The following is a 24,743-nucleotide window of genomic DNA, read 5'->3' on the forward strand; positions in this document are numbered from 1 at the left end:
ATAAAACTAAAGAAAATGAAGAGTTCGTGATTTCTGACCCCCATTCTCTCAGAAAAGTCTAAAGCAATATCTTCTGCTGAGGGGGGTGTGGAGTTGCAGGTAGAAGGCATCTTAGAAACCATCTAGTCCAACCTCCTCATTTTACAGACAGGGAAACTGAATCCCCAAAAGGCAAATTCCACAGGATCATAAATTTAGCGAGGATTTTTGAGGTCATCTAGGTGTGGTCTAGATAAGTCAAGTAGAATGTCTATGATCATGGAGGTGGTATTGGGTAAGCACTGGGATTCAAAATCAAGTCCTCTCACTCCAAATCCAGTGTTTTTTGACTTGCTCAAGATTATTAACATGGTTATTAAGTATCAGTAGTTATTGACAGTGAGATTATCATTTGTTAGAATTCTTAATTATCAGAATTAATTAATTAGTGAGATTAGGAGTCTTGACTTATCCCCTAGTCTGAAATGAACTAAAGAGAAGCAAAAGACAAATGTTGGCATCATACTCTTAGATCCACCATGCACACAGGATGTTCCCAAAATCTTAAGTTTTAATAACTTACAACTGCTTTAAGACTTTCAGAATATCCCGTGTTTATTCTGGATGGAAGAAAGTATATTAATAAACTATAAAATAACAATTGCTGCTTCATAGTCTTATAAAGCATGCCTACATGGGTCACAGTGACATCTTGTGTTGGTGGCAGTTATTCTATGTGCCAGACTGCAGTGGCACCATTAAATTCATAGCCAATAAATGAAAATGAGACAACCCTAGTTGTCTGGTGGGGTTTCTCCTTTGATTATATGGCCTCGAGAGCCTCCATTCTCCATCCGGTCTTGAAGTGGCAGAGTAATACTGACAAGAACAACGATACACCGATCGCCTGTTTTATCTAAGGTGTTTTAAAGGGTTACAAAGCACAGACTCTTAGAGCTGGAAGGGCTCCCCTGAAGCCATCCTTACAATAACTTCAGGAAACACATTGTGCAAGGAAGAGAAAGGAAGGGACCTAGGAAGATCCCTGAGAGAGAGAAAGACCTAGAACAGAACCTCCAAGCTGGAAGGGACCTCAGAGACATTCTAGTCCAATTCCTTCATATACCACTATCTAGATGGTACTGGTTGCTAGTAACCTCCCTGGGTGAAATGAATTTGCATCGATTCTGTATTTTGTATGTCTTGTTTCCTCACTAAAAAAAATGGAAGCTCCATTATGACTGGAACTATTTTATGTAGGAATTTTTTCATTCTTTGTCCTCATCCCTAATACCTGGCACATATAGATACACAACAAAATCTTGTTGATTTATTGCCTGGAATGGAGTGGGTTTTTTTTTATCCTTATTTTCAGTCCTTATAACAACTCTAAGACAGAAGGGCAAGGGCTAGGCAAAAGGGGTTAAGTGACTTGCTCAGGATCACATAGCTAAGAAGTATCTGAGTCTAGAATTGAACCCAGACCCTCCCAATACCAGGTCTGGCTCTCAATCTAATGAGTCACATAGCTGCCCCTCATAGAAGATTCTTAATAAATGATTGCTGAATAGAAAACTGAGTTGTTGAATCTTTCCTTTCCTACATATGCAAAAGGATAGATTCAACAACCCAGTTTTCAATTCCGTGATCCCGGGCAAGTCAGGGTAGGACTATGAAAAGAACAATGATTTGGAATCAGAGGACCTGGATTTGACTCCTGGCTCTGCTCCTTATTGCCTATGTGACTCTGGATGGGTCACTTCTCTGAGGTTGTTTCCTCCTCTGTACAATGTGTAAAGTAAATGGAAGGTTTAAATTCAATGACCTTTAGATTTCTTCCAAATCTATCATTCTCATCCAATATGAACAAACAAAAACCCAGAGTCTAATTTAGACATGAATGAGAGGTCCTTCTCCCTCATCAGGTTGAATCCACCATGAAATGTGAGACCCTTTAGGCAAAGCTGGCTCTTCTCCCCCAGTTCTCCTTTATTGCTATAGTCATCTCTTTTTACCTTCTGAGATGCTCTCATTTCTCATCACTGATGGTCTTTCATTTTAAAGCCAGTCTAAGAGCCTTGCCATCATGGGGCCAGCACATCTCCCATACCTCTGTTCCGCCATGGGAGCCCCTTGGACCGCAACCCTCACAAACACACACTGGGCCCTGCCCTCATTTTTTAAAATACTCTTTTTCTTAGGGCAGCAATTGTATTATGAACTATACTTTTTAAGTTCCAAAGAAAAATGCCAACGTTCATCTGAAAAATACACAATCCATCCATCTAAATGGCATTTAAAACTACCCTGATGCTCCTGTCTGGCCAAGAGTCTGCATTTCACAGAATGAATGGACAAAGGCCCGGCAAAACACAATTCCTGTTCTCAAGGACATTGGTGGAACACATTACCTGTCACGTACACGGCTCGCTCACTTGGTGGGCTGACGCCAGTGCTATTCGAAGCTGTGACCCAAAATTCATATTGGGTATTAGGCACAAGGTTGGCCACAGAGTAATGGGATTCTTTGACATTCACTGAAAACTCTGAAATGAAGGAAGAAACATGTATTTAGCTCTTTTACAGTTAATAGAAATGGGTAGAATCTCCATTATTTTTTCTTGCTTTAAATCTTAAAAGCAGCTTTCTTCCTAGCGCCTTAGAGCATTCTGAAAGAATTTCCTCCGAACATGAATGTTTTATACTTCCATTTAACATCATCAACCTATTTATTAATTTTATTACTTTTATATTGTTACATATATTAATAATTATCACATATGATATTATAGTGATAGTGATTATATATTGTAAGTATTAATAAAATCAATATTTATTAATACCTCCAAAGTACAAGGTACTATTTTAGGAGGGAAGGAAGAAATGAAGGAAGGGAAAGAAGGGAAAGAAGGGAAAGAAGGAAGGAAGGAAGGAAGGAAGGAAGGAAGGAAGGAAGGAAGGAAGGAAGGAAGGAAGGAAGGAAGGAAGGAAGGAAGGAAGGAAGGAAGGAAGGAAGGAAGGAAGGAAGGAAGGGAGGGAGGGAGGGAGGGAGGAAGGAAGGAAGGGAGGAAGGAAGGAAGGAAGGAAGGAAGGAAAGGAGGGAGGGAGGAAGGAAGGAAGGGAGGAAGGAAGGAAGGAAGGAAGGAAGGGAGGAAGCGAGGAAGGGAGGAAGGGAGGAAGGGAGGGAGGGATGAAGGGAGGAAGGGAGGAAGGGAGGAAGGAAGGAAGGAAGGAAGGAAGGAAGGAAGGAAGGAAGGAAGGAAGGAAGGAAGGAAGGAAGGATAGCAAAAAGGAAGGAAGGAAGGATAGCAAGAAGGAAGGAAGGAAGGATAGCAAGAAGGAAGGAAGGAAGGATGGCAAGAAGGAAGGAAGGAAGGAAGGAAGGAAGGAAGGAAGGAAGGAAGGAAGGAAGGAAGGAAGGAAGGAAGGAAGGAAGGAAGGAAGGAAGGAAGGAGAGAAGGAGAGAAGGAGAGAAGGAGAGAAGGAGAGAAGGAGAGAAGGAGAGAAGGAGAGAAGGAGAGAAGGAGAGAGAAGGAGGGATGGGGGGTTGTTTTCTAATTATTTTTTATTTCCTACTATTCCGGTTAGCATTTGGTGATATTTTTCTACTCAAACCTCATTTTTCTGACCTCACAGAGTAAACCCCTACTCTTGTGCCATTTCTACTGCTATCAATTAAGTTTGTAACAAAGCCATGTGTCATTGGAACCAATGTTCCCTCTAATTTTTAAGTTGTGAGAAGACAACTCTCAGGAGTGCACTCTGGGGCCGAGTGTACAGAACAGTTTGATGTTGCAATCAAGGAAGATTCAAAACTGAGTCAATCCGACTCATTTAAGGAACAGAATAATCACAACTACCTTTCTGGTAATTAGGCATAAATGGTACCAAATGTCTGTGGGTCTTTTTCTTTTCTTCTTTCTTAGTTGTCTCTCAGTAATCAGCATCAATGTCCCTGTTACCAGGTTCATTTTTTAACAAAATTCTATTTCTTTTGGATGCTTGTCATATGTCAAACTACTTTCTGATCTCTAACTGGGGCAGCAGATTAGTGAAGTACAAGGAGACCTCAGCTCCGTTGCTGTACTTTTGTGACCCTGGGCAAGTCCTTTAACTTCCCTGAGCCTCAGTTTCTCCATTTATAGAAAATTATAGGGTTAGATTAGATAATCTTTAAGATGCCCTCTAGTTCTAAATCGATGAACTTCTATGAATGTTACACTAAATTCAAGAGAAAGATTTTATTTCCCTCACTTATTTAATTCTCCTCAACTAAGACCATGAGGAACAACCTGCATTTTGTATTTTGAAGAGCCTCTTTTCAAAGGATAATAGCATTGCATGCTCAGGTTGTTCCACTTATCATTTGTGACTGGTGAAAGTGCTATATTTCTAGAAGTAACTTATCAAGAGAATTGCAAATACAACCTTGCACTCACAAAGAACTAATAAAGGCTTTCTCCAAGAACACAGACATTTAGGGGGTTTAATTGCCCTTTCATCACTCCTTCAACTGCTGAGAAACAACTACTTAGCAAGAATAAATAGTTAAATGGGAAGCTCCCAACTAGAGGTCTTCCCCATCCCTTGGTCACAATATCCTCACTGAACCTGTCCCATTCTGCTCCCCACCTCCAGTCTCTTGCTGTCTGAAGGTCTCCTTTACCACCACTAAAATGAATTTGTGTTAAAAAGTTGAATCAAGTAGAGGAGAGGAGAAGGCTCTATTCTGAAATAAATGTAATACAAAACTGAAAGGAATCCATAAAAACCAAGTTGATTTGAGAGGACATTTCACAAAGCTTGCCCCAGGTGAAAAAATTGCTTTTTAACAACTCTGTGTGGAACTGGAAGAGTCTTTGCAATAAAGATCTCTTTTATGCCCACTCAAATGCCACCTCCTCCAGGCAGCAAGCCTTCTTGATTGTCCTTTTTGATAACTGATCCCATGTAGTCCTTTTTTTGTATCTTTCTACTGCACTTACCAGATCATATTGTGTATCACAATAGTCGCCTGTATTTATGTTTCTTAGATCCTTGAGTTGAATTCAAGTCTTCTGATATTTTCCCCAATACTTTCCATTATACCACACTCCCACCCTAGATATATCCCCCTCAGGCAGGATCACTCAATTCTCTTTGACTTAATTCACCCACTCTACCCATTAGTGTGCTGACTCTCCATGATAACTATCATATAAGATGTTCCACTTGCAACATTTCTTAGCCAATGACTCTGTCTGCTCTTTTCCAGCCAGTATTCAGAGTCTCTCAATATTAGCATCCTGATTACAGTGGTGAAATTAAATACTACCTTCTTGATTATATTTGAATGGGGGACCCCCAATGCATTGTGTCATAATTTTTTTTGCTGAATCCATATTTACATATTAGAATACAAATTAGAAAAATACAAAATAAAAATAGAAAAATATTAGAAATTAGAAAATAAATGATATTGGACCACTATGACTGACATCAGCTCTCCATCTTCTGCATTGAATGAGTGACTGGTTTGGCAATTAACCATGGACAGCTTTATGCATTTTCATTATATTAAACTGGCATTTAAATCATGGTTATTTAACTTTATATGTATTGATAACTTATTTCTGCAACTAAACCCTACATTCCCTAAGGGGAGAGAAATGGCTTTTCTTTGTATCCGCAAGAGCAGAGGTTCTTAACTTGTTGTGTGTCATGTACCCTTATGGCAGTCTGGTAAAAACCAAGGATTCCATGTCAAAATAATGTTCTTAAATGCCTGAAACATATAGGATTACATAGAAAACTCGTTATATTGAAATAATTATTTCTGTGCATGTGTGTATGCATATACAGATGTTCACACACCTGAAGACTAAGACCCCTAGTTTAGGAGGGTCAATAATAAGAATAATATTCTATTATAAAAGAATAAGAATAATAATATTCTAAATAAGAATCTATGAACTCAACATGATCATTCCCCTTTAGATCCAGTCCCGGGTTCTGCAGAAAAACCCACAATTTCTCATCTGAAAGTCAAATCTTAGCAAGATCTAGGAAGTACATGGATCTTCAGTTTGAGTAGCAAAGACAGGCAGTGATAGCCTTTTGGGTTTATTTTTAACTTCTACTACAGGTTAACACATCTACCACGAGATTAAAACATGCCATTTGTTTCTGCATCACCATTCATGTGGCTGAACTATTTGGCTTCCCCAGAGGTGACAGAAAGAGGAGCCACAGTGCTACGGATACTCATGGTCCAAGAGGTGCCTTCTTTGCCTATGATTTTAGCAGCAGGATCTGCCCACCCAAGAGAAAGTCTGCTTGAACTGGTAGGACTGTTACTTTTTTTTAAACCCCATTATTTCTGTACAAATCCAACTGACTTTTGTTCAGCAGTAATTCAGGGGAGAAGGAAAGGGCCGGACAATTCTAGTCTTTATTTATCAGCTGGACACCTTCTGAGACATCCGCAGCTGAGAAAAAATAGAGGTAGGATTATTTGTTTGAAAAATTGGTTTTTAAAGTTTGAATGACTTCTTGGGTGGGTTGGGAAGGCTTACTACCTATTCTAATCAATACCAAATTACTTCTCTAGCCTTTGAGAACAGGCTAATTCCATAATAATAATAACAACAACAATAATAGCATTTATATGGGGCAGGTAGGTGGATCAGCAGACAGAGTGGCAGCCTGGAGTCAGGAAGACTCACCTTCCTGAGTTTGTCTGCTCTCAGACACATACTAGCTGTGTGACCCTGGACAAATCACTTAACCCTGTTTACCTGAGTTCCTCATTTATAAAATTAAATGGAGAAGGAAATAGTAAACCATTCCAGTATATTTGCCCCAAATAAGGTCACAAAGAATCAGACGTGATTGAAAAATGACTGAACAACAACAAAAAAGCCTTTATATGGTATTTTAGTGCATTACAAATATTATCTCATTTGATCCTCACACTGACCCCAAGACGTTGGTACTAAAACCCCCATTTTACAGATGAGGAACTTGTGGTAAAATGAGGTCCAGAGACTTGTCCAGAGTCACACAGCTAGTGAATAAGTGAGGCAGGATTCACTCTGAGGTCTTCCTACCATTCAGCTACCAGGAGAATTCTGGTTTTGTGCCACTTAGTTTATGAATGGGATGCTTGAAAGCTAAGCAATCTTCAGATAAGAAGCTTTTCTCTATTCTAGCCCCACTCTCAATCATCCCCATTCCCAACTATGAGCTAGGAAAAATAATATCCCATCTCCTCTTTTTCTAGTCTTGCTTTGTATATACATTCATTCACTTAATCATCTATCCATTCACCCAGAAACCATTTAACGAGAAGACACTATTCATCCAGCAAACATATTATAATAATTAGCATTATTTTGTGGCATACACATGTTATATCATATACATATAATAACAATTAATAATAAAAAATTGCTAGTATTTATATAGAGCTTTAAGGTTTAAAACGCTTTAAGGCACTTTACAAATGTCTCATTTGATACTCTCAACAACTCTGGGAGGTAGTTACTATTATTATCCCCATTTTATAGATGAGGAAATGGAATCAAATAGAGGTTAATGGACTTGTTCAGGGTAACACAGCTAGTAAGAGTCCGAAGATTTGGACCCAAGTCTTTTTGACTCCAAGTTCAATCCACCTCCTACCTCTGTAACACTTTAATTATTAAATATAAATTAAAATCATTTTAATGCCAACTATATACCAAAAATTATACTGGGCACATTGGATACAAAAACAAAAAATATCCTCAAAGAGCTTATATTCTATTGGAGTGAAATAAGTACACAGATAAAAAAAAACACACACACAAAATAAAGTCATTTCAGGGAGCAGTACAGTAATCAGTGCTGGAATAGAGTTTCCTAACTGATGTCTCTTAGGGTCATTGATCTACAATTGTACGTGATCTCAGGAGTCATGCAGTACCTGTTCCATTTCCTTTACCCCAGTCCTGTAGCCTTCAATCCATCCTACACATGACCACTAGACTTATCTTGGTAAATACAACTCTGAACATACCATGTCATCTGCCCTATAAAAATGCTACTCACAAAACCATACCTTTTTGCTCCTCGGTTGGTGCCCCATCACTGACTGGTTTGTAAGAAAGCTGATAACTTTCTACCGTATCATCAGAGAATAGACTCCAGCACACCTTTACTGACGTCCCAGTAGCTGAGTTGGGAGTTTGTGTATTGATCACTGGAGCACAAGGAGCTATATATACACATAGTGAAAGAAGAGGAAAAATAAGTTAGAACCAAAGATGTTAGAGAGATATTTATTTTGAGCTATGCTTGCCTGATAAATTCTTAGCTAGAAGCTCAGTCTTCTAGTTCAACCCATAATGATCTTTCTCCATTATATTTTTATTTCTTCCTCAATGATCAAGAGCGATCAAATCAATAAAACGAGAGCTTCTCCTTCCCTGAACAATTCTGGAGAAAGTTGAACAAATTCTTGGACTCCAATTCTCTTTTTTTTCAGTCCTCCATGCAGAATACCTCCAACTTTTCTTATTTTGCTTGGTATACTTTCTGTTGTCAATCAGTCTCTTGTGAGTTTGGGTGGCACTGACAGTCCCCCCCCCAAACCTTATCATCAATGAATACACAGATAAAATAGTTTCCATGTGAGAGTTCAGTCTTCTTCCCCAGGTATTCCCATAAAGAGATAGGAATTGCCCTTCTCTCAGTCGTTAGCCTAGATGGTGGCCACTTTCTCATTCCTGGTCAACATCCCTAATGACCTAAGTAGCTCTTATGAGTCTCTTCTACCCCATTCCTTTTCCCCAACTGGAGACAGAGACTAACTGATGCTTTCCTAGGTACTGAATTCTCCAGGAAATTAGAGCCTATATGTGCATCTCAACTGTGGAGACAATACCATGAATAATCTCTAATAAATTCTCTAAGTATGTGGAAAAAAATTAGAAATCAGATGCCTGGCATCAGAAAAGTCCCTGATACTGCAAATGCCTAAAATAGTGGCAATAGCTCGAGAAAAGATATTCTGGCTCTGCTGCCCACATAGCAGCTCTTCCTGCCCTGTAAAACACCCTGGCACTTCTTAGCCTCTCCACACTGAAGGCATTGTGCAATGGATACAGCTTTAGCCAAGAAGTTTTGACTATTTACTTTATGCAACCTTGTATGAGTCTATTCATTGTTTTCCCAACCTTTGTGCTTTATTTCCTGCTACATGCTTACATTCCAGTGTTGCCCCATTATAGGTTGTTATGAATTAGAGCTGTTGAGATTCTCATCCTCAAAAGCTGAGAGCCAGAGAAAGCCTGCCTGGTCTTCATCCCACCAAGGGATGTCTACCTCATCAGGAATGCTAGAATCTCATGTCTGAGGTAAAAGCCCAGGACGGGGAGATAGGTATAAAAGAATTATAATCATGGTGTAGCTTGTGAGTTCATGGGGAATGGGCTCTGGCTCTGGTTTCTAAACTTAAGAATTTGGTAGTATCTTAAAGTTTTAAAAAAAACCCTTACAGGCAACTTCTCTAGGCCTTTGCTCCCTTCTCTAGTAGGCTTGGCCTTTAAATTGAGGCACACTTGATAGAGAATTACTTTTCCACTTAAATCTCCTTCACACACAAGTGTCTTTGTGCACACTCATCTATCATAGATGAAAGCACACAAAGACAATCGTCATCCTTGGTTACCAAGAGACTACTACTACTACTATTACTACACTTGATAGAAAAATGTACATTAAATTACTTTCTTTCATTGCTTCCTGCTTGGTCAGATTCTTCTGTATCTTCTTTGAAAAGATGTCAAAATCAGAAAAAGAAAAATCATATTGCAATATGATGTAGGTCTCTATAAAATCCCAAGATGGTCTTTTTCCATTTAGAAGTATCTCTATGACTGCTTTAGAAATTAGTTCCTCCATTCTTCCTTTTATATGGTCTATTGTTTCCACAGAACTGATCTCCTTCATAATCCTATAGCAGACCTCTGGAAGTCTGTCCCTCTCCCCTTAAAAAAATAGCATGGGATCGCTCAATCTTAAAGGGACTTTTTTTTCAGGCAAAAATATATTAAAACACATTTGAAGAGAATATAACAAAAGGTTTATTTCTAGAGTCTTATCAATATAAAATAGGAATAAGGGCCTGATTCTGAGCTCCTAGTCCTGGGATCTATTGCTGCTGTTATTTATAATAATTGGAAGAGAACTCTGATTTTTTTCATCTTAATCTGGTTCCAAGATCTCACCTCTAAATTTGCAATCAAGTAATTTGGCACATCCTTGGCTAAGGATTCCAGGTCTTGTGTGGGTTTTAATTTGAAAAGGGAAAGAAGGGGGAAGGATTAGGGAATAAAATCTGATTTGCAAGACTTCTGAAATCCTAAATTTGGATTGTTATTATAGTAGGCTATCATCTTAAGGTTTAGAGGAGAGCTTTCCCCAAGTCATCAAAGATGTGAGTCATTTTGTAAGCCTCAAAGCACTAGTCAAATGAATCATTGTTATAAAACTATTAACACACTATTGCATCAGACTTTGGTTTCTTAGAGGAATCCTAATAAAAGATCATTTCCTGGTACTCTAGGCCAATGGTTCATTTCCATTTCACAGAATGCTGCTAAGCCTGGGGTTGTAACCTAAAGAGAATGATTTTTTTTCCTGTGTGGTTTGTGCTAATTAGTTCCATTTTTTGTAGTCGCAACATAGCAGTCCACAGGATTCTATGGTGAACAATTCTTCTAATCAGGGAAAAGGGAAGTGAATTGATTTTTACTACAATAATCTTGCAAATCTGTATTGAGCTTTTATGACCTTCAGAACTTGTATGGCCAGCCTTCTTCCCTAGTGGAATACAAGCCCTACAGTAAAAGAAATAAAAGAAGCTATACTTTTCTGGAACAAACTAGGTAGATTGGTAGCTATTTACAAATCTGGACCAGCTGTGAATTCAAAATAACACCTTAATACTACATACTGACATATTTAATGACCTAAAAGTCACCAATAGGGTGATTACTATAGGCAACTTTACCTATCAACAGATAATACCTTGATGAACTTCTGGAGGTGAAGATAAAAAACATGAAGAGGGGGCAGCTGGGTAGCTCAGTGGATTGAGAGCCAGGCCTAGAGATGGGAGGTTCTAGGTTCAAATCTGGCCTCAGACACTTCCCACCTGTGTGACCCTGGGCAAATACACAGTATTGGCTCCAAGACAGAAGATAAGGGTTTTAATAAAAAAAAAATTAAAAAAAACCATGAAGACTAGAAGGAAAATAGATTTATAAAATATAACTTGAAATCTTCCATTTAAGCAATAAGTGAAGGAACAATATTAGTTTGTCACAATAGACATTTCCCAAAAATCAAATATTCAAACTTGAAATTGACTCTAAACTTGTCTATTTATTAAAAACTACCTGGGATGGCATTAATAGAATCCATCAGCTGCTCAACATCAGAAAAATCGATGGTTTGGTCTTCAAAATCTGGATGAGTGGAAAGCTCTGCATCTGTTTTGGTTTTCAGAAATTCTCCAAGTCTGCACATTTAAAAGACCATGTTAGCAATGCATAGAATGGTGCCACTGGGATTTTGCTTATACTCTTCTGTCATTGCTAATGAATGGAAGGGGAGTTCTTCATTCTGTTATTCAATGCAGAAAATGCATTTCTATTTCTTAGTGTCATGTTTCTGTTGGTTGCTCAGAAAATGTGAACAGGAATTCTGGAACTCTGTCCAGCTTTGGGCATCTGTTTTAAGTATGTTCAGGACTGGAATCAGGGGTAGGGGACCCCTGTTGGTGTGCAAGAAAGGACACTTTAGAAAAATACATACTCTAAGGTTGGAAATGCTGCTCTCCAAGGTACTTGTGCACTTGTTAAAATGGTACAGTGAGGGCTCAAAGCCTTGAGTAGTACCTTTGGGAAGGACAGAACCGAGGGGACAGCAAGGTGGGAATTGGGGTACAGTTAATTTTCAAACCTTACTACTTACTTACATGTAACTGTTTTGTTCTGGCTCTGAGATAATGACTTATAAAAGCAACAATAATAATTCATGCTAATAGACTGGTATGAGGTTTACAATAAGGCGAGTTACAAACCATCTCCAAACAGGTGAGATAGAGGGAGAAGGGAAAGCAAGGATTAGACATGTACTCCCTTTGTTAGATTAGGTTAGAGATTCAGAATATATGCAAGGGTTTCTGACCTATAACTTTAGAAGTTTTGAAATCGGACTGGCTCCCCAGGTTCCAAGCTGGGCTAAGAAGAGGTCCTTGAATTTCAGCACAATTCAGAACTCTCAAAGACCACTTCACCTGCCTCTGTGTCTTCTATATCCTTCCTAGAGCTGTTCTGAGGTGCTAGAGTGCAAGGGATGAGTCTTTACCCAATAGTCCCTCCACAGACACCCACTCCATGCTCTTCTTCCCTCCAGGTGTTTCATTCTTGCTCTTTCCCAGAAACAATGGGGTAGGCATGGCTGTGAGATGCCTGATCACTGGTTTACCTTGATATACATTGTGTGAGTTTTAAAAGCCTAGAATCACACCACTATATAGTCCTGCTGCACATGCTAGAGATTCAGTCTAACATAAAGTCACATAAGAGTCTCATGGTTTCTATTAAGCAGCCAGCAACCCTGCAAATAAAGACTCTTAGGATTCTCATTTATACTCAAGCAGTCAAAAGACTTGGTTTCTAGACACAGTCCCATGGCTCCCTAATAAAGTGATATTGGTCAAATGACCAAATGACCAAAGCTCAGTTTCCTCTTCCATAAAACTAGAATGATACCTGTCTATCTCACTAAGTTGTTATGAAGACCCCATGAGATAATGTGGGGGCAAAGGTTTTGCAAATTGAAAAAAATCATCATTCTTATCAGAGGAGACATGTAAGAAAGGCTCCTCTGCGGTGACTAAGAGCATAGAATAATTTGTCATAATTCTGAGTATAGAACTAGAATAGGAAGAAGGTACAGAGAGGCAGATTTGAGGCAGATTTTTGTATAAGAGGAATTAAAAAAAACTCTTACCTTCTATCTTAGAATCAATACTACATATTGGTTCCAAGGCAAAAGAGCAGTAAGGACTAGACAATGAAGTTTAAGTGACTTGCCCAGGGTCACACAAACAAGAAGTGTTTTGAGGCCAGATTTGAACCCAGGACCTCCCATCTCTTGGCCTGGCTCTCAAGCCACTGAATCACCTAGCAGCCCCCAAAGGACTGTCTTACAATTGAATCATGCAATAATGGATTGAGATGGCTTAGAAGGTGGCAAAATCTCCATCACTAAAAATATAATAGACTGGATTCCTACAGTCTCTGGAAGGTTAAGACCAAGTGACCTTAAAGGTCACTTCCAACTCTAAGAGTATATGATTCCATAACTTATAGCAGGCAATCTATATGGCAAAGGCTGTTTTGGGATCTGAGAAGGGTTCCAATAGATAGCCTAGATTATTAGTTTTTAAATGATACGGGTATTTTTCTTTCTTTTTCCTACCCACTTTGGGCTTGTGAAATAATTAATTTGATAGATGGGACAAGGAAGAAAAGACAAAACTCAGAACACAGAATCATAGGTCTAGAGCTGCAAGAGACCACTTAGATCATCTAATTTTACATCTAACTTAGATCATCTCATTTCACAGATGTATAAACTAAGGCCCAGAGAGAGATGACTGGCCTGATGTTATACAAATGGTTAAGTAGCAAATCCGGAATTCTAACCAAAGTCCTCTGACTCTTCTCCCATTCTATCTTTTTTCACTACCTAATCAACTATTTGGATTTCATTTATCTAGTAGCAGCAGAAGCAGCAGCAGCAGCAGCAGCAGCAGTATTAGTAGTAGTAGTAATTATAGAATGTTGGCAATAGAAGAATCAAGTCCAACCCTATATTTTCCAGATGAGGAAACAAAGGTCAAGTGAGTTGCTCATGTTCTGATAGCTGATTCATGGCAGGGCTGGGACAATCCTAAAATCAGAACATTGGAGCTAAAAGAACTTTATATCATCTAGTCTCTTCTTTCATTCTACAAGAGAAGAAATTAGGCCATGTAAGTAAAATGTAATTTACTTTAGGCTTTGTTTCTTATAGAAAAATATGAAATGCAGGCTACAAAATGTTCTTCAATTCTATATGATATCTAATTATGGACAGAAGTATGGCAGATGTAAAAGGAAGAAGCAGAGAATGATTAACAAAGACTCCTCTACTAGCAGCAATGCAATGATCCAGGACAATTCGGAGGGACTTATGAAAAAGAACGCTATCTACATTCAGAGAAAGAACTGTGGGAGCAGAAACACAGAAGAAAAACAACTGCTTGATCACATGGGTCAATGTGGATATGATTAGCGATGTAGATAGTCTAAATGATCACCATAGTGCACACATCAACAATAGGGAAATAGGTCTTCACCAATGACACATGTAAAACCCAGTGGAATTGTGTGTTGGCTATGGGGAGTGGGGGCGAGGGAGAGGAGGGGAGGGAAAGAATCATGTTACCATGGAAAAATATTCTTAATTAATTAATTAAAAATTTTCAGTTCAATAAAAAAAGAAGGAACAACAAAGAGAAAGGCTGAGGTATTACCACATGAGTACTGTCCATGGTCCCCAAGGGCTTTGGGGAATGATAATAGGGTGCATGCTTTGACTGTTTAGGTCCCCTCTTCTCTTTCATCTCATCCTCCTTTCCTGGCAGCTACTGGGAATCACTGAAAGCATCATACCAGGCATCGTCACCTCCTTCTAGTAAATTCTGAAGAGCTACTATAAGAGGACATGGCTACTATATGAGGACAAGGCTAATGAGTGGATATGCATCAATGACAAGTTTGCAGTGATTTTCTCAGTGTTGCTAAGTACTGCCTTGGCAAAGATAATCTGAGTAAAAAAGCACATGTAAGAAAGCTTTGCCCTGGTATGTCTGGCAGCTGATCCTTTTCCCATCCTTCTGAATAGCAATTTGTCCTGCTCCTTGCAGGGGTCTTTATTTGGGGGGTGTTTGCTGAGGAGTGGACTTCCTTTAGATAGCTGCTTGACTATCTATGAGGAGAGCCAGAAGCATCTTCTGAACAAAACAGCTTCCAAAAAAGGTAAGGCTTGTGTGTGTGTGTGTGTGTGTGTGTGTGTGTGTGTTAGCATGTACCTTATACTTCTAAGGTCTAAATCTAAAAATAGAGCAAACATACATATGTAATACATATTTCTTTTAAAAATGTAAAACTATTTCCAAACCCCAGAAGCATGCCTCTAAGGAGTTGGCTAAATCTAAGCTCAGTTATGTTTATTTCTTTAGATTTGAGTTAATAAGTCAATAAGCATTTAAGTATAAACTGAATACAAAGAAAGGCAAAAGCAGATCCAATGCTCAAAAATTCATCTAATGGGAGTCACGAACAGGAAAATAACTACATATAGACAAGAGATAGAGTAGATGAAAGGTAATCTCTTGGTCGGGAAGATGCTGGGATGCCACTTACAGAAGGAGGGATTTCAGCAAAGTTGAGTTGAATCTTAAAGGAAACTAGGGACCCTAAGAAATAGAGATGAAGGAAAGAATTTTAGGTATAAAGAATACCTAGTGCAAAAGTACAGAGGTGAGAGGTAGCACACAGTGTGTGAGGAACAATAAGTAGGTAAGTCCAGTCCATAGACTGCATGGAGGGGAGTAAAGTCTGGGAAGTAAAGACTGGGAAGGTTGGGAAGGTCCATGTAAATGCCAGAAGACTTTACATTTGATACTGGAGCTAACAGAGGGACAATGAAGTTTATTGTATATTGTGATGCAGTCAGAACTAGCCTTTAATTTGGCAGTTGACTAGAGGATGGATTGGAGTGGGAGGGACTCAATTAGAGTTTCTCCTCAATTAGAAGGCTGTTGCAGAGGCAGCTAGGTGGCTCAGTGGATAGAAGGTTAGGTCTGGAGATGGGAGGTCTTGGGTTCAAATATGGCTACAGATACTTCCTAGCTATGTTAACTTGGTCAAGTCACTTTACTCCAGTTTCCTAGCCCTTACTGCTCTTCTGTGTTAGAATCAATATTTGGTATTGTATATAGTATTGTCTATATACCAATATTTGGTATTGTATATAGTATTGTCTATATACCAATATTTGGTATTGTATATAGTATTGTCTATATACCAATATTTGGTATTGTATATAGTATTGTCTATATACCAATATTTGGTATTGTATATAGTATTGTCTAAGACAGAAAGTAAGGGTTTAAAAAAGAAGAAGGAGGCCATTGCTGTAATCCAAATGAGAGGAGATGAGGATCTGAGCTAGGGTGGTGGTTATGGGAGTAGAAAGACTATACAATGATAAGAAAGGTTGGGAATTAGAAGGCCTGGATTCCAGTCCTATCTCTACTATAGATTATGTTGAATAATTAATTATCTATGTTATCTCTCTGGACCTTAGTTTCTTTATCTGAAAAATGAAAGGATTAGACTAGTCTTTTAAAGTCCCTTTTGAATTGGAAAATGAGGGGATGGATGCCCTTCAGTTGGGGAATGGCTGAACAAATTGTGGTATCTGTTACTGATGGGATACTATTGTGCTCAAAGGAAGAATGAACTGGAGGAATTCTACGTGAACTGGTTGACCTCCAAGAATTGATGCAGAGTGAGAGGAGCAGAAACAGGAGAATATTGTACACAGAGATGGATACACTGGGGTACAATCGAATGTAATGGGCTTCTCTGTTAGCAGCAAGGCAATGAGCCAGGACAGTTCTGAGAGATTTATAAGAAAGAATGTTGACCACTGTGGGAGTAGAAACACAGAAGAAAAACATTCCCTTGATCATAAGTTTCAATGGGGACATGATTCAGGATGTAGACTCTAAATGATCACTCTATTGCAAATATTAAAAATATGGAAATAGGTCTTAATCAATAGCACATGTAAAACCTAGTTGAATTGCTTGTTGGCTACTGGAAGGGGGAAGGAGGTGAGGAGAAAGAATATGAATCATATAACCATGGAAAAATAAAAATAAATTTTAAAAAGTCCCTTTTGGCTATAAAATATTATGATTCTAAAGTCATTAGTGATTCAGTCTAAAGTATTCACACCCCAGAAGAAAATCTTGGCAACTCAGCTAATTGGAATTGCATGTGCTTGGACATATAGCAAGGTGAAGGGAGGGAAGAAAAAAATAAAATTCAATGTACACCAAAATACAACTATTACCTGTCAGCCATAGTTACTGCATCCTAGAAAGAGAGAAAAAGGGAAGGGAGGTTAAACAAAAATGATAAATATTTTACATCATCAGTAGAAATTCAATGTGCAAATGGGTTTGTGATTTCACTGGCATAGGGAACTTCCAGATGAGGAAATTCCTTCTACTAATGAGGGTCAGTTCTTTCTTTGCTATTTATAGTTTTACAGAGTTACTTAGTGAAGGATTCAAATTAAATTTTAATAAATCTCCCATTTTATATCATAGTCCTCATTTTTACCAGCAGAGTCTTGGATTGCTTTGGGTTTTGACTAGGGCTCTCAGCAGACTACAACCTCTCCATCACTGCAGGAGATAAGCACCTTTCTCTGAGATTAACCCTTGTCTCTTGAAACGGTGTCTTCATTTCATTAAATTTGGAGTCATATTTTGCTTAGTTGTTTCTTGGAACTCAAGACCTTTGCCAAGACTCTGAGGCCCTGGAAACAGTGATGCAAACTACAGTTGGCAAAAAGCCTTCTTTGTTTGAGGTGCAATAGAATCCCCTTCTGGAAAGTAGACTTTGAAGTCTCACCCATGGAGAGAACACTGCCTGGGATTTTCCTGAATGGGCCCTGGATGCTGTATCACAGGCCTTCCCAGGTAGAATATTCTGGTGTTGTTGCTTTCCCATTTTGTTGATGTTATTTTTCATTTCTCTCTCTCATTGCTAGTGTTGCTCTTATCTGCATATTCATTTATGTTTTCTGTTGCAAGCTAAATTGCTGGATCTTTGCATAATAATAATAAACCTACTTTTTACTTTAAAATGCTGTGGAAAAAACATGCCTTATTGTAGGAGCAAATCTTGAGCCAAAAAGAAACAAGCAGCTGCAATATGTAACCCTTAGTGTTATACCTCAGAACCCTAAGAGATTGAGTAATTTGCCCAGGGTCACACAGTGGGACATATATTAGCAACAGAACTTAAATTCAAGGCTTTCTGAGTTAAAGGCTCACTATCCACTACACCATACTGTCTTTTAGTACCTGACTAGTAAGAATATTCATTAATAGAGTTTTGTTTTTCTTTCATTCTTAATTGGGGAGGGTAGAGACAAGGTGTATTTTTGCTGATTGAAAAAAAAATTAAAATTTTAAAATTTTTATGAAGATTATGCATTAAAAAAGGAAGATCCCAAATGGTTCCTTTCCCCTAGTAGCCATAACCCAGGGAAGCTCCTCCCTAACCCCAAACCACCCAATCCCTTGTCCCCACTGGTAGCCTCCTCACAAGGTCTCAAGAATCTTTGCCTCCTTCAGTGGTCTTTTGTTTGTTTCTGTCTTTCTCTTTCAAAAACCCTTACCTTCTGTCTTAGAATCAATAATAAGCATTCCTTCCAAGGCAAAGGAGTGGTAAGGGCTAGACAAATGGGATTGTGTCTTGCCTGGGGTCACAAAGCTGGGAGGGTGTCTGAACTCTTGTTTGAATCCAAGACCTCCTGTCTCTAGGCCTGGCTCTTTATCTACTGAACCACCTAGCTACCTTTTGTTTCAAAGACTCTTCTCAACTGGATTTGTCCTTAAAAATTGATTTGAAGGTTGCCTTTCACGTTGCTCCCCCAGCCATGTACTTTGAACCTTGCTCCATGTTCCAAAATGGAACAATACTTGAGGAGAAAGAAATATTCCATTAAATTCAACAAATGTTTAATGAGTGCCAATTGTGGACAAAGTACTGTGATGAACAAAATATTTTATATGTCCCCAAAAACCAAAGCTTCCAGAAGTAGATTAAACTTATTTGAGGACATAAACAGCTACTTATTACTCCTGCAAGCACTGCAAAGGACAATAGTGACAACCCAGTCTAGGCAAAGCTAAATTTAAGCCATTTTGGTTTTCTAATTTGAGCTAAGGAAAACGAAAAATGGGCTGTTAATGTACTCCCTTCAGGTGCTATGAAAACTGCAAACCATTTGTAACAGCAGGCTATAATTTGGTGATTAATTATATTAATAGCAAAGTTTTACAGAAATTGAAGTAACTTGCAAGCAAATTGGAGGGCTTAGGTAGAATGAGCAATAATAATAATAATGAATAAATAGACTACCATATCTACCTGCCATATAATTGATATGCTTGAAATATCATTTGGGTTTTTAGGCAAGACTAAGGATTTAGAGCTGGAAAGGGCATTAGAGATCATCAAATCCTATCACCTTCCTTTACAGATGAGGAAACCGAAGCAAAGAAGAAACGAAATTACTTACCCTTAGTAAATATTGTTTTTCCTTCCTTCCTTTCTCTCTCTCTTTTCTTTTCCTCTTTCTTTCTCTCTGTTTCTATTTCTTCCTTCCTTCCTTTCTTCCTTTCCTTCTTTCAAAACCTTTATCTTCAATCTTTGAAATGATACAAGTATCAGTCCCAAGGCAGAAGAGCAGTAAGAATTGGCAATTGGGGTTAAGTGACTTGCCAGGGTCTTTGAACCCAGGTCTTTCTATGTTCTGGCCTGCCTCTCTACCCACTGAGCAACCTAGCTGCCCCACTAGTAAATTTCTAAATAGAAATCAAACCCAGGTCTTCCTGACTCCACAACTAGCACTCTATCCACTATGCAATCTTGCCTCACAGAAATACAGCTTTATTGGTGATGTTGATCAAGGTACATTGAATGCACTTTGCTCTCTGGAAAACTTGAATGCAGAATTTGCCCCATATCTATACTCATCCCTAGACAGTCAATTTTAATTTTAATACTTATCAGAAACCTTGATATCAGCTTGTGGTATGTTTACTAGACCACTTTCTAGGTTCTTGATTCAAGAGGGCAATTGGCTACTGTTTACAAGAACAGACATCATTAACCCTATAACCCCAAAAAGCCTTATTGAAGAGCCTAGATGAGTGGAGGAGAAAACACGGACGAAGTAAGTCCCATTCCTTGAGAGAAAATAAACCACCTAGAACAAACTGGGGAAAGCTTCCTGAAATCTGGAAGCAATTAAAACAGCAAGCTTCTCTTTCTCTTGGAATGGGGCATCAGGGAGTATTTTTAGTTTTTGTGTTAATTTTTGTGTTTTTCTTCTTCTAGTAGAAGACTTAACACCATGAAACGAGTGGAGTGCTCAAAGTTGGTCCCTGATCTGCAATGAAAGGAACTGTCTGCCCCAGCTACTTTGGAGATTACTGCAATTATACTTCTCAGGTTGTATCAGCTGCTAAAAACAATTTGGGCTGTTCACATCTGCTGCTTTTACACCCAAGGAGGGCTGCAAAGGGGGATAACTACAAAGGGGGATGACTGCAATGCTGGCTGAGTTAAACCAAGGAGAACATAGAGATTGGTCTTGAGAGAAGAAAGGAAAGGGCAGAGGCACTATGTCAAATGGTAAGAAGACTAGAAGGGCCCCAAGGTGGCTTGCCACAATGGAAGTGGGTGGATGCTGGCATGTGAACTTTCCCCCTCTCTGACCAAATCTGGAGCCACTACTGTGCTGTGCAGAAAAGCACCCACGCACAAGGGCACAAGGCAGCTTGGATGAAAAGGACCGAATGCTGTGTTTGAAAATACCTATTATTTCCCCCAAGGGGGCACCTGACAAAGGAAATGGCGCCTCTGAATGGGAAAAGCTAATGGGATCATTAAATGGTCACTAGGGGGTTTCCTTATGTATATTTCAGGACATTCCTGAACATTTTACTGTTTAGTTGAACTGTCAGGAAAAATGAGCAAGAGAACGAAACAGCGTGCTTGTTCTGAGCCCATCCTTGGGCGAACAATAACATCTCAGCCACTGGTAATTGGTGATATAATTACAAAGTGGGAAAAAAGTTTCCTAGCTAGAAAAACTTTACTTCTCCAAGTTTACTAACTTCTAAGTAGACATTCCAGATGCTTCAAAGCTGTACTTCCCATCATCAACTGGGGGTTCTTACACTAGGATGAATCCACAACTCAACCTGTGAGCTTCTGGGCTAGATAAGATCTGTCTCCTAACCCTGAAGAAGGGCTTTCTTCCTTTGTGACAAAGTGGATCCAGTATCTCCCAAGAACAGGATAGTCAGAGAAACCTGTTCAAATCCCACTCCCATAGAACCACCATCTCTGCCATCCTGGGCAATGTCTCAGCCTCAGTTTTCTCATCCGTTCAATGGAGATAACAACATCCATAGCACTTGCCCGACTGGGTGGCATTTTGCAAACTTTAGAGGGCTGTATAAAGTCAGTTTTTGTTGCTGTTATTATTAATCTTGTGCTAAGTTGGTTTGAGGCTTTTGGGTGACTCATTTAATGTAGTAATAAAACATGTAGAATCTTTCATCTAGCTTCAGATACTTCCTAGCTTCCTACCTTCCCATACCACTCTTTTGCTTTGGAACCATAATTTAGTATTGATTTTTTTAAACCTTATTCTTCTCTTAGAATCAATACTATGTATTAGTTCTAAGACAGAAGAGTTGTTAGGGCTAGGTAATGGGGATTAAGTGATATGCCCAGGGTCACAAAGCTAGGAAATATCTTTGGCCAGATTTGAACCCAGGATCTCCAGTGTTTAAGCCTGACTCTCTGTCTTTAGGGATCCACCTAGCTGCTTCCCTTAGTATTGATAAGGTAAGGAATTTTTTAAAAAGAAACTAATAAATGCAGGTCAGCATCTCCTATATACCTTATAGCCTTAGAACAGGAGTTCTTAGTCTGGAATATACAGACTGGTCCATGTATAGATTTTAGGGGGTTCTATCAACTTATATTGGGAAAAAATTACATCTTTATTGTAACCTCTAATTGAAACAACATTTCTTTCAATCATAAAATTTTTAAAAATTATTCTACAAAGGGGCCACAATTTTCACCAGATTTCCAAAGGAGTCACACACACACAGAGACAGAGAGAGAGAGAGAGAGAGAGAGAGAGAGAGAGAGAGAGAGAGAGAGAGTTGAAAAACTATGAATTGCCTTAATTTTCTAGAACATTGAAGAGTTAAATGACTTGTCCAGAATGGCATAGCCAATATGTTTCAGGAGTGGGACTTGAACCCACATCTATTCTGACTCAAAAAATTGACCTCCATCTGCTATGCCATGTAATGAAGCAGGTAGCTAGGGAAAAAGTTATCTCTATGTTACAAATGAGGTAGGTAAGTCACATAGTCAAATCAGAGGACTAGAACCCTTGTCCCTTGACTCCTAATCCAGTCAGTATTCTCTATCCTCTTGCTACTATCCAAAATCCTCTTGAATACTAAATGGCAACAGAGGTCGGTGACACCAGTGTCCTGGACCCAGGCAGTGTGCCAGCACCAAAGGGATAATTATGACGTGAGCTCTGGAAGAATCTAAAGACTTATATGAGAATGGGAATCAGCAGGAGAACATTGCAAGTGTTCACTGGGGAGCTTAATGGCAGGGGAAGGGAGGAGGAACCTCCTCAGGAAGAGAAGCTCAGACAATTGAAGAAATCACTGAAGCCCAGCTCTTAATAGGGGACCACTGCTGGGCAGAAACTGTCACAGACTGCTGGGCAGCCCCAAGGAATCAGCAAACCAGGATGAGGTGGGGAGTGGTGGGACAGGCACCACATTTGGAGTTCTGTCTCTTTCTACTTCCATAACCTTGGGTAAGTTACTGAACTGTGCCTCAGTCTCCTCATATGGAAAAAGAACATTTTATACAGTGCAGCAATATTTCTTGATGACCAACTATAAAAGACCCAGTTATTCTCAGCAATACAGGGATCCAAGACAACCCTAGAGACTCATGATGAAAATGTCATCTGCCCTCTGAGAAAGAACTGGCATCAATGCAGACTGAAACATACTTTATTTCATTTTCTTTATTCTTTTTTTTTCCATTTAAGAAGTCTTCAACAAAACAACAAATATGGGGAAATGTTTTACATGATTACACATGTAAAATAAAAATCAAATTGCTTGCCATCTGGGAGGGGGAAAGAAGAATAGCAGGAGGGAGGGTTAGAAGAAGGGAGAGAATATGGAATTCAAAACTTTTTAAAATAGGAATGTTAAATAAATGTTAAAAATGTTAAAAATTGTTTTTACTTGTAATGGGGGAAATAAAGTATTTTTTAAAAAGAATACATATTCTACTGTCAACAAAATCAACTGGTTATTAAGCTACTGGAGTTTGGGTTTTCAGAGAAGTCAAGTATCAAAATGTGGATATCTCTAGTTTTAAAAAAAAGAAAAAAGAAAACAAAGGGGGTAGACTTGATCACCAAGTTCCTTTCTCCTCTAAAAGGATGATCCTCTAAACTCTTTTGGAGGTCTATGAACCTGAGACCGAGTTAAATAAATCTAGGACTCTTTTAGGGAGGTCTATGAGGTCAAGACTATTTTCATAATAATACTAAGATATTTTAGTGATAAATACTGCCAAATATATAATCCACATAATGACAAGCTCTTTGGGATCTTTAATAATTTTTAAGAATGTAAAGGGTCCTGAGATTTAAAAAAAGTTTGACAAATAACAGTTACTGTTGCAAAACAAAGAACATATATAATATGTGTACAAAGTTTGGGAAGGAATAAGTATTGTTCTTTTTGGCCATTACTCATCTCTGGAATTATACCATTAGACTACAGTGATTCAAGTGATGGGGTAAGCTGAGGATTACTGCACAGCCTCTTGGTTACTAGTCAAGGTCACCCTAGTGTCATCCTAAAGCCAAGCAGGGGTGAAACCTGAATCTGAGGGTCTCAGGGAGTGTCAGGGAAGTTTATAATGCTATTCCACAACATCCAGACCTGATTATTAAATGGCAAGACAGATGCAATGGAACCAATGTCTCCAACAACAACCAGTCTTTCGGCCATGAAGGGATGCTGCAGACAGCAAAAAAAAAAAGAGAATACTCTAAAGTCCACTTTTAGTGGCAGCCAGGAAAGTCAATGGCACTAGTTGTTCCAATGTCCCAATGGCTGCCTTTTTTGAGATTTTTAAGATTTTTCAGCTCAGATGTGCCTATTTAACCCCTCTACTCTTTAGCCAAACTCGGGATTTAAAAAGGTTATCTACACCAAAAGTGTTTAACACAAGGGCCAGGAGTAGCTAGGTAGCACAATGGATAGAGTGCTGGCCCTGGAATCAGGAAGACGTAGGTTCAAATCTGGCCTCAGACACTTCCTAACTATGTGACCCTGGGCAAGTATTTAACCCTAATTGCTTAGCCCTTACTCCTCTTCTGTCTTAGAGACAGAAGGTAAGGTGTTTTAGAAAAGAAAAACACAAGGCCACAGCACTTCTAAGTAAGACAAACTAGAATAAAATGTCATTGGGAAATAATGAACAAAATACAATAAAATATATATTACTAAGTTTCTAATTCAACATGTGGCCTATAAAGATTCATATGTATGATTTAGTGATACCAATTTCCATTTGAGTTTGATATAACTGATCCATATTTTTTTTTATGCCTGATCCATATTGATGACACTGAGCACAGCTAATCTGGGCAGATGGGGAAACCCAGCAAAGGAACCCAGATACTCTATGGGCTGGGGATATGGGCCATCCACCTCTCTTTGTATTATGGCCATC

The 24,743-nt window shown here is 38.8% G+C and overlaps 1 protein-coding gene across 2 annotated transcripts in view; it reads right to left on the minus strand.

Annotated features, from left to right (window-relative positions):
• Window positions 1-24,743, minus strand: part of FSD2 (fibronectin type III and SPRY domain containing 2) — a 74,507-nt gene that overhangs the window by 27,693 nt on the left and 22,071 nt on the right. For both annotated transcript variants that reach the window (XM_016428213.2, XM_056805727.1), the window contains exons 5-8: window positions 17,206-17,228; window positions 11,403-11,524; window positions 8,060-8,215; window positions 2,391-2,525 (exon numbers count right to left, since the gene is read on the minus strand). In XM_016428213.2, the coding sequence (XP_016283699.2) occupies window positions 2,391-2,525; window positions 8,060-8,215; window positions 11,403-11,524; window positions 17,206-17,228 (436 nt within the window). The remainder of the gene's footprint in view (window positions 1-2,390; window positions 2,526-8,059; window positions 8,216-11,402; window positions 11,525-17,205; window positions 17,229-24,743) is intronic.

This window comes from Monodelphis domestica, chromosome 1, assembly GCF_027887165.1.
Source record: "Monodelphis domestica isolate mMonDom1 chromosome 1, mMonDom1.pri, whole genome shotgun sequence".
Taxonomy (NCBI): domain Eukaryota; kingdom Metazoa; phylum Chordata; class Mammalia; order Didelphimorphia; family Didelphidae; genus Monodelphis; species Monodelphis domestica.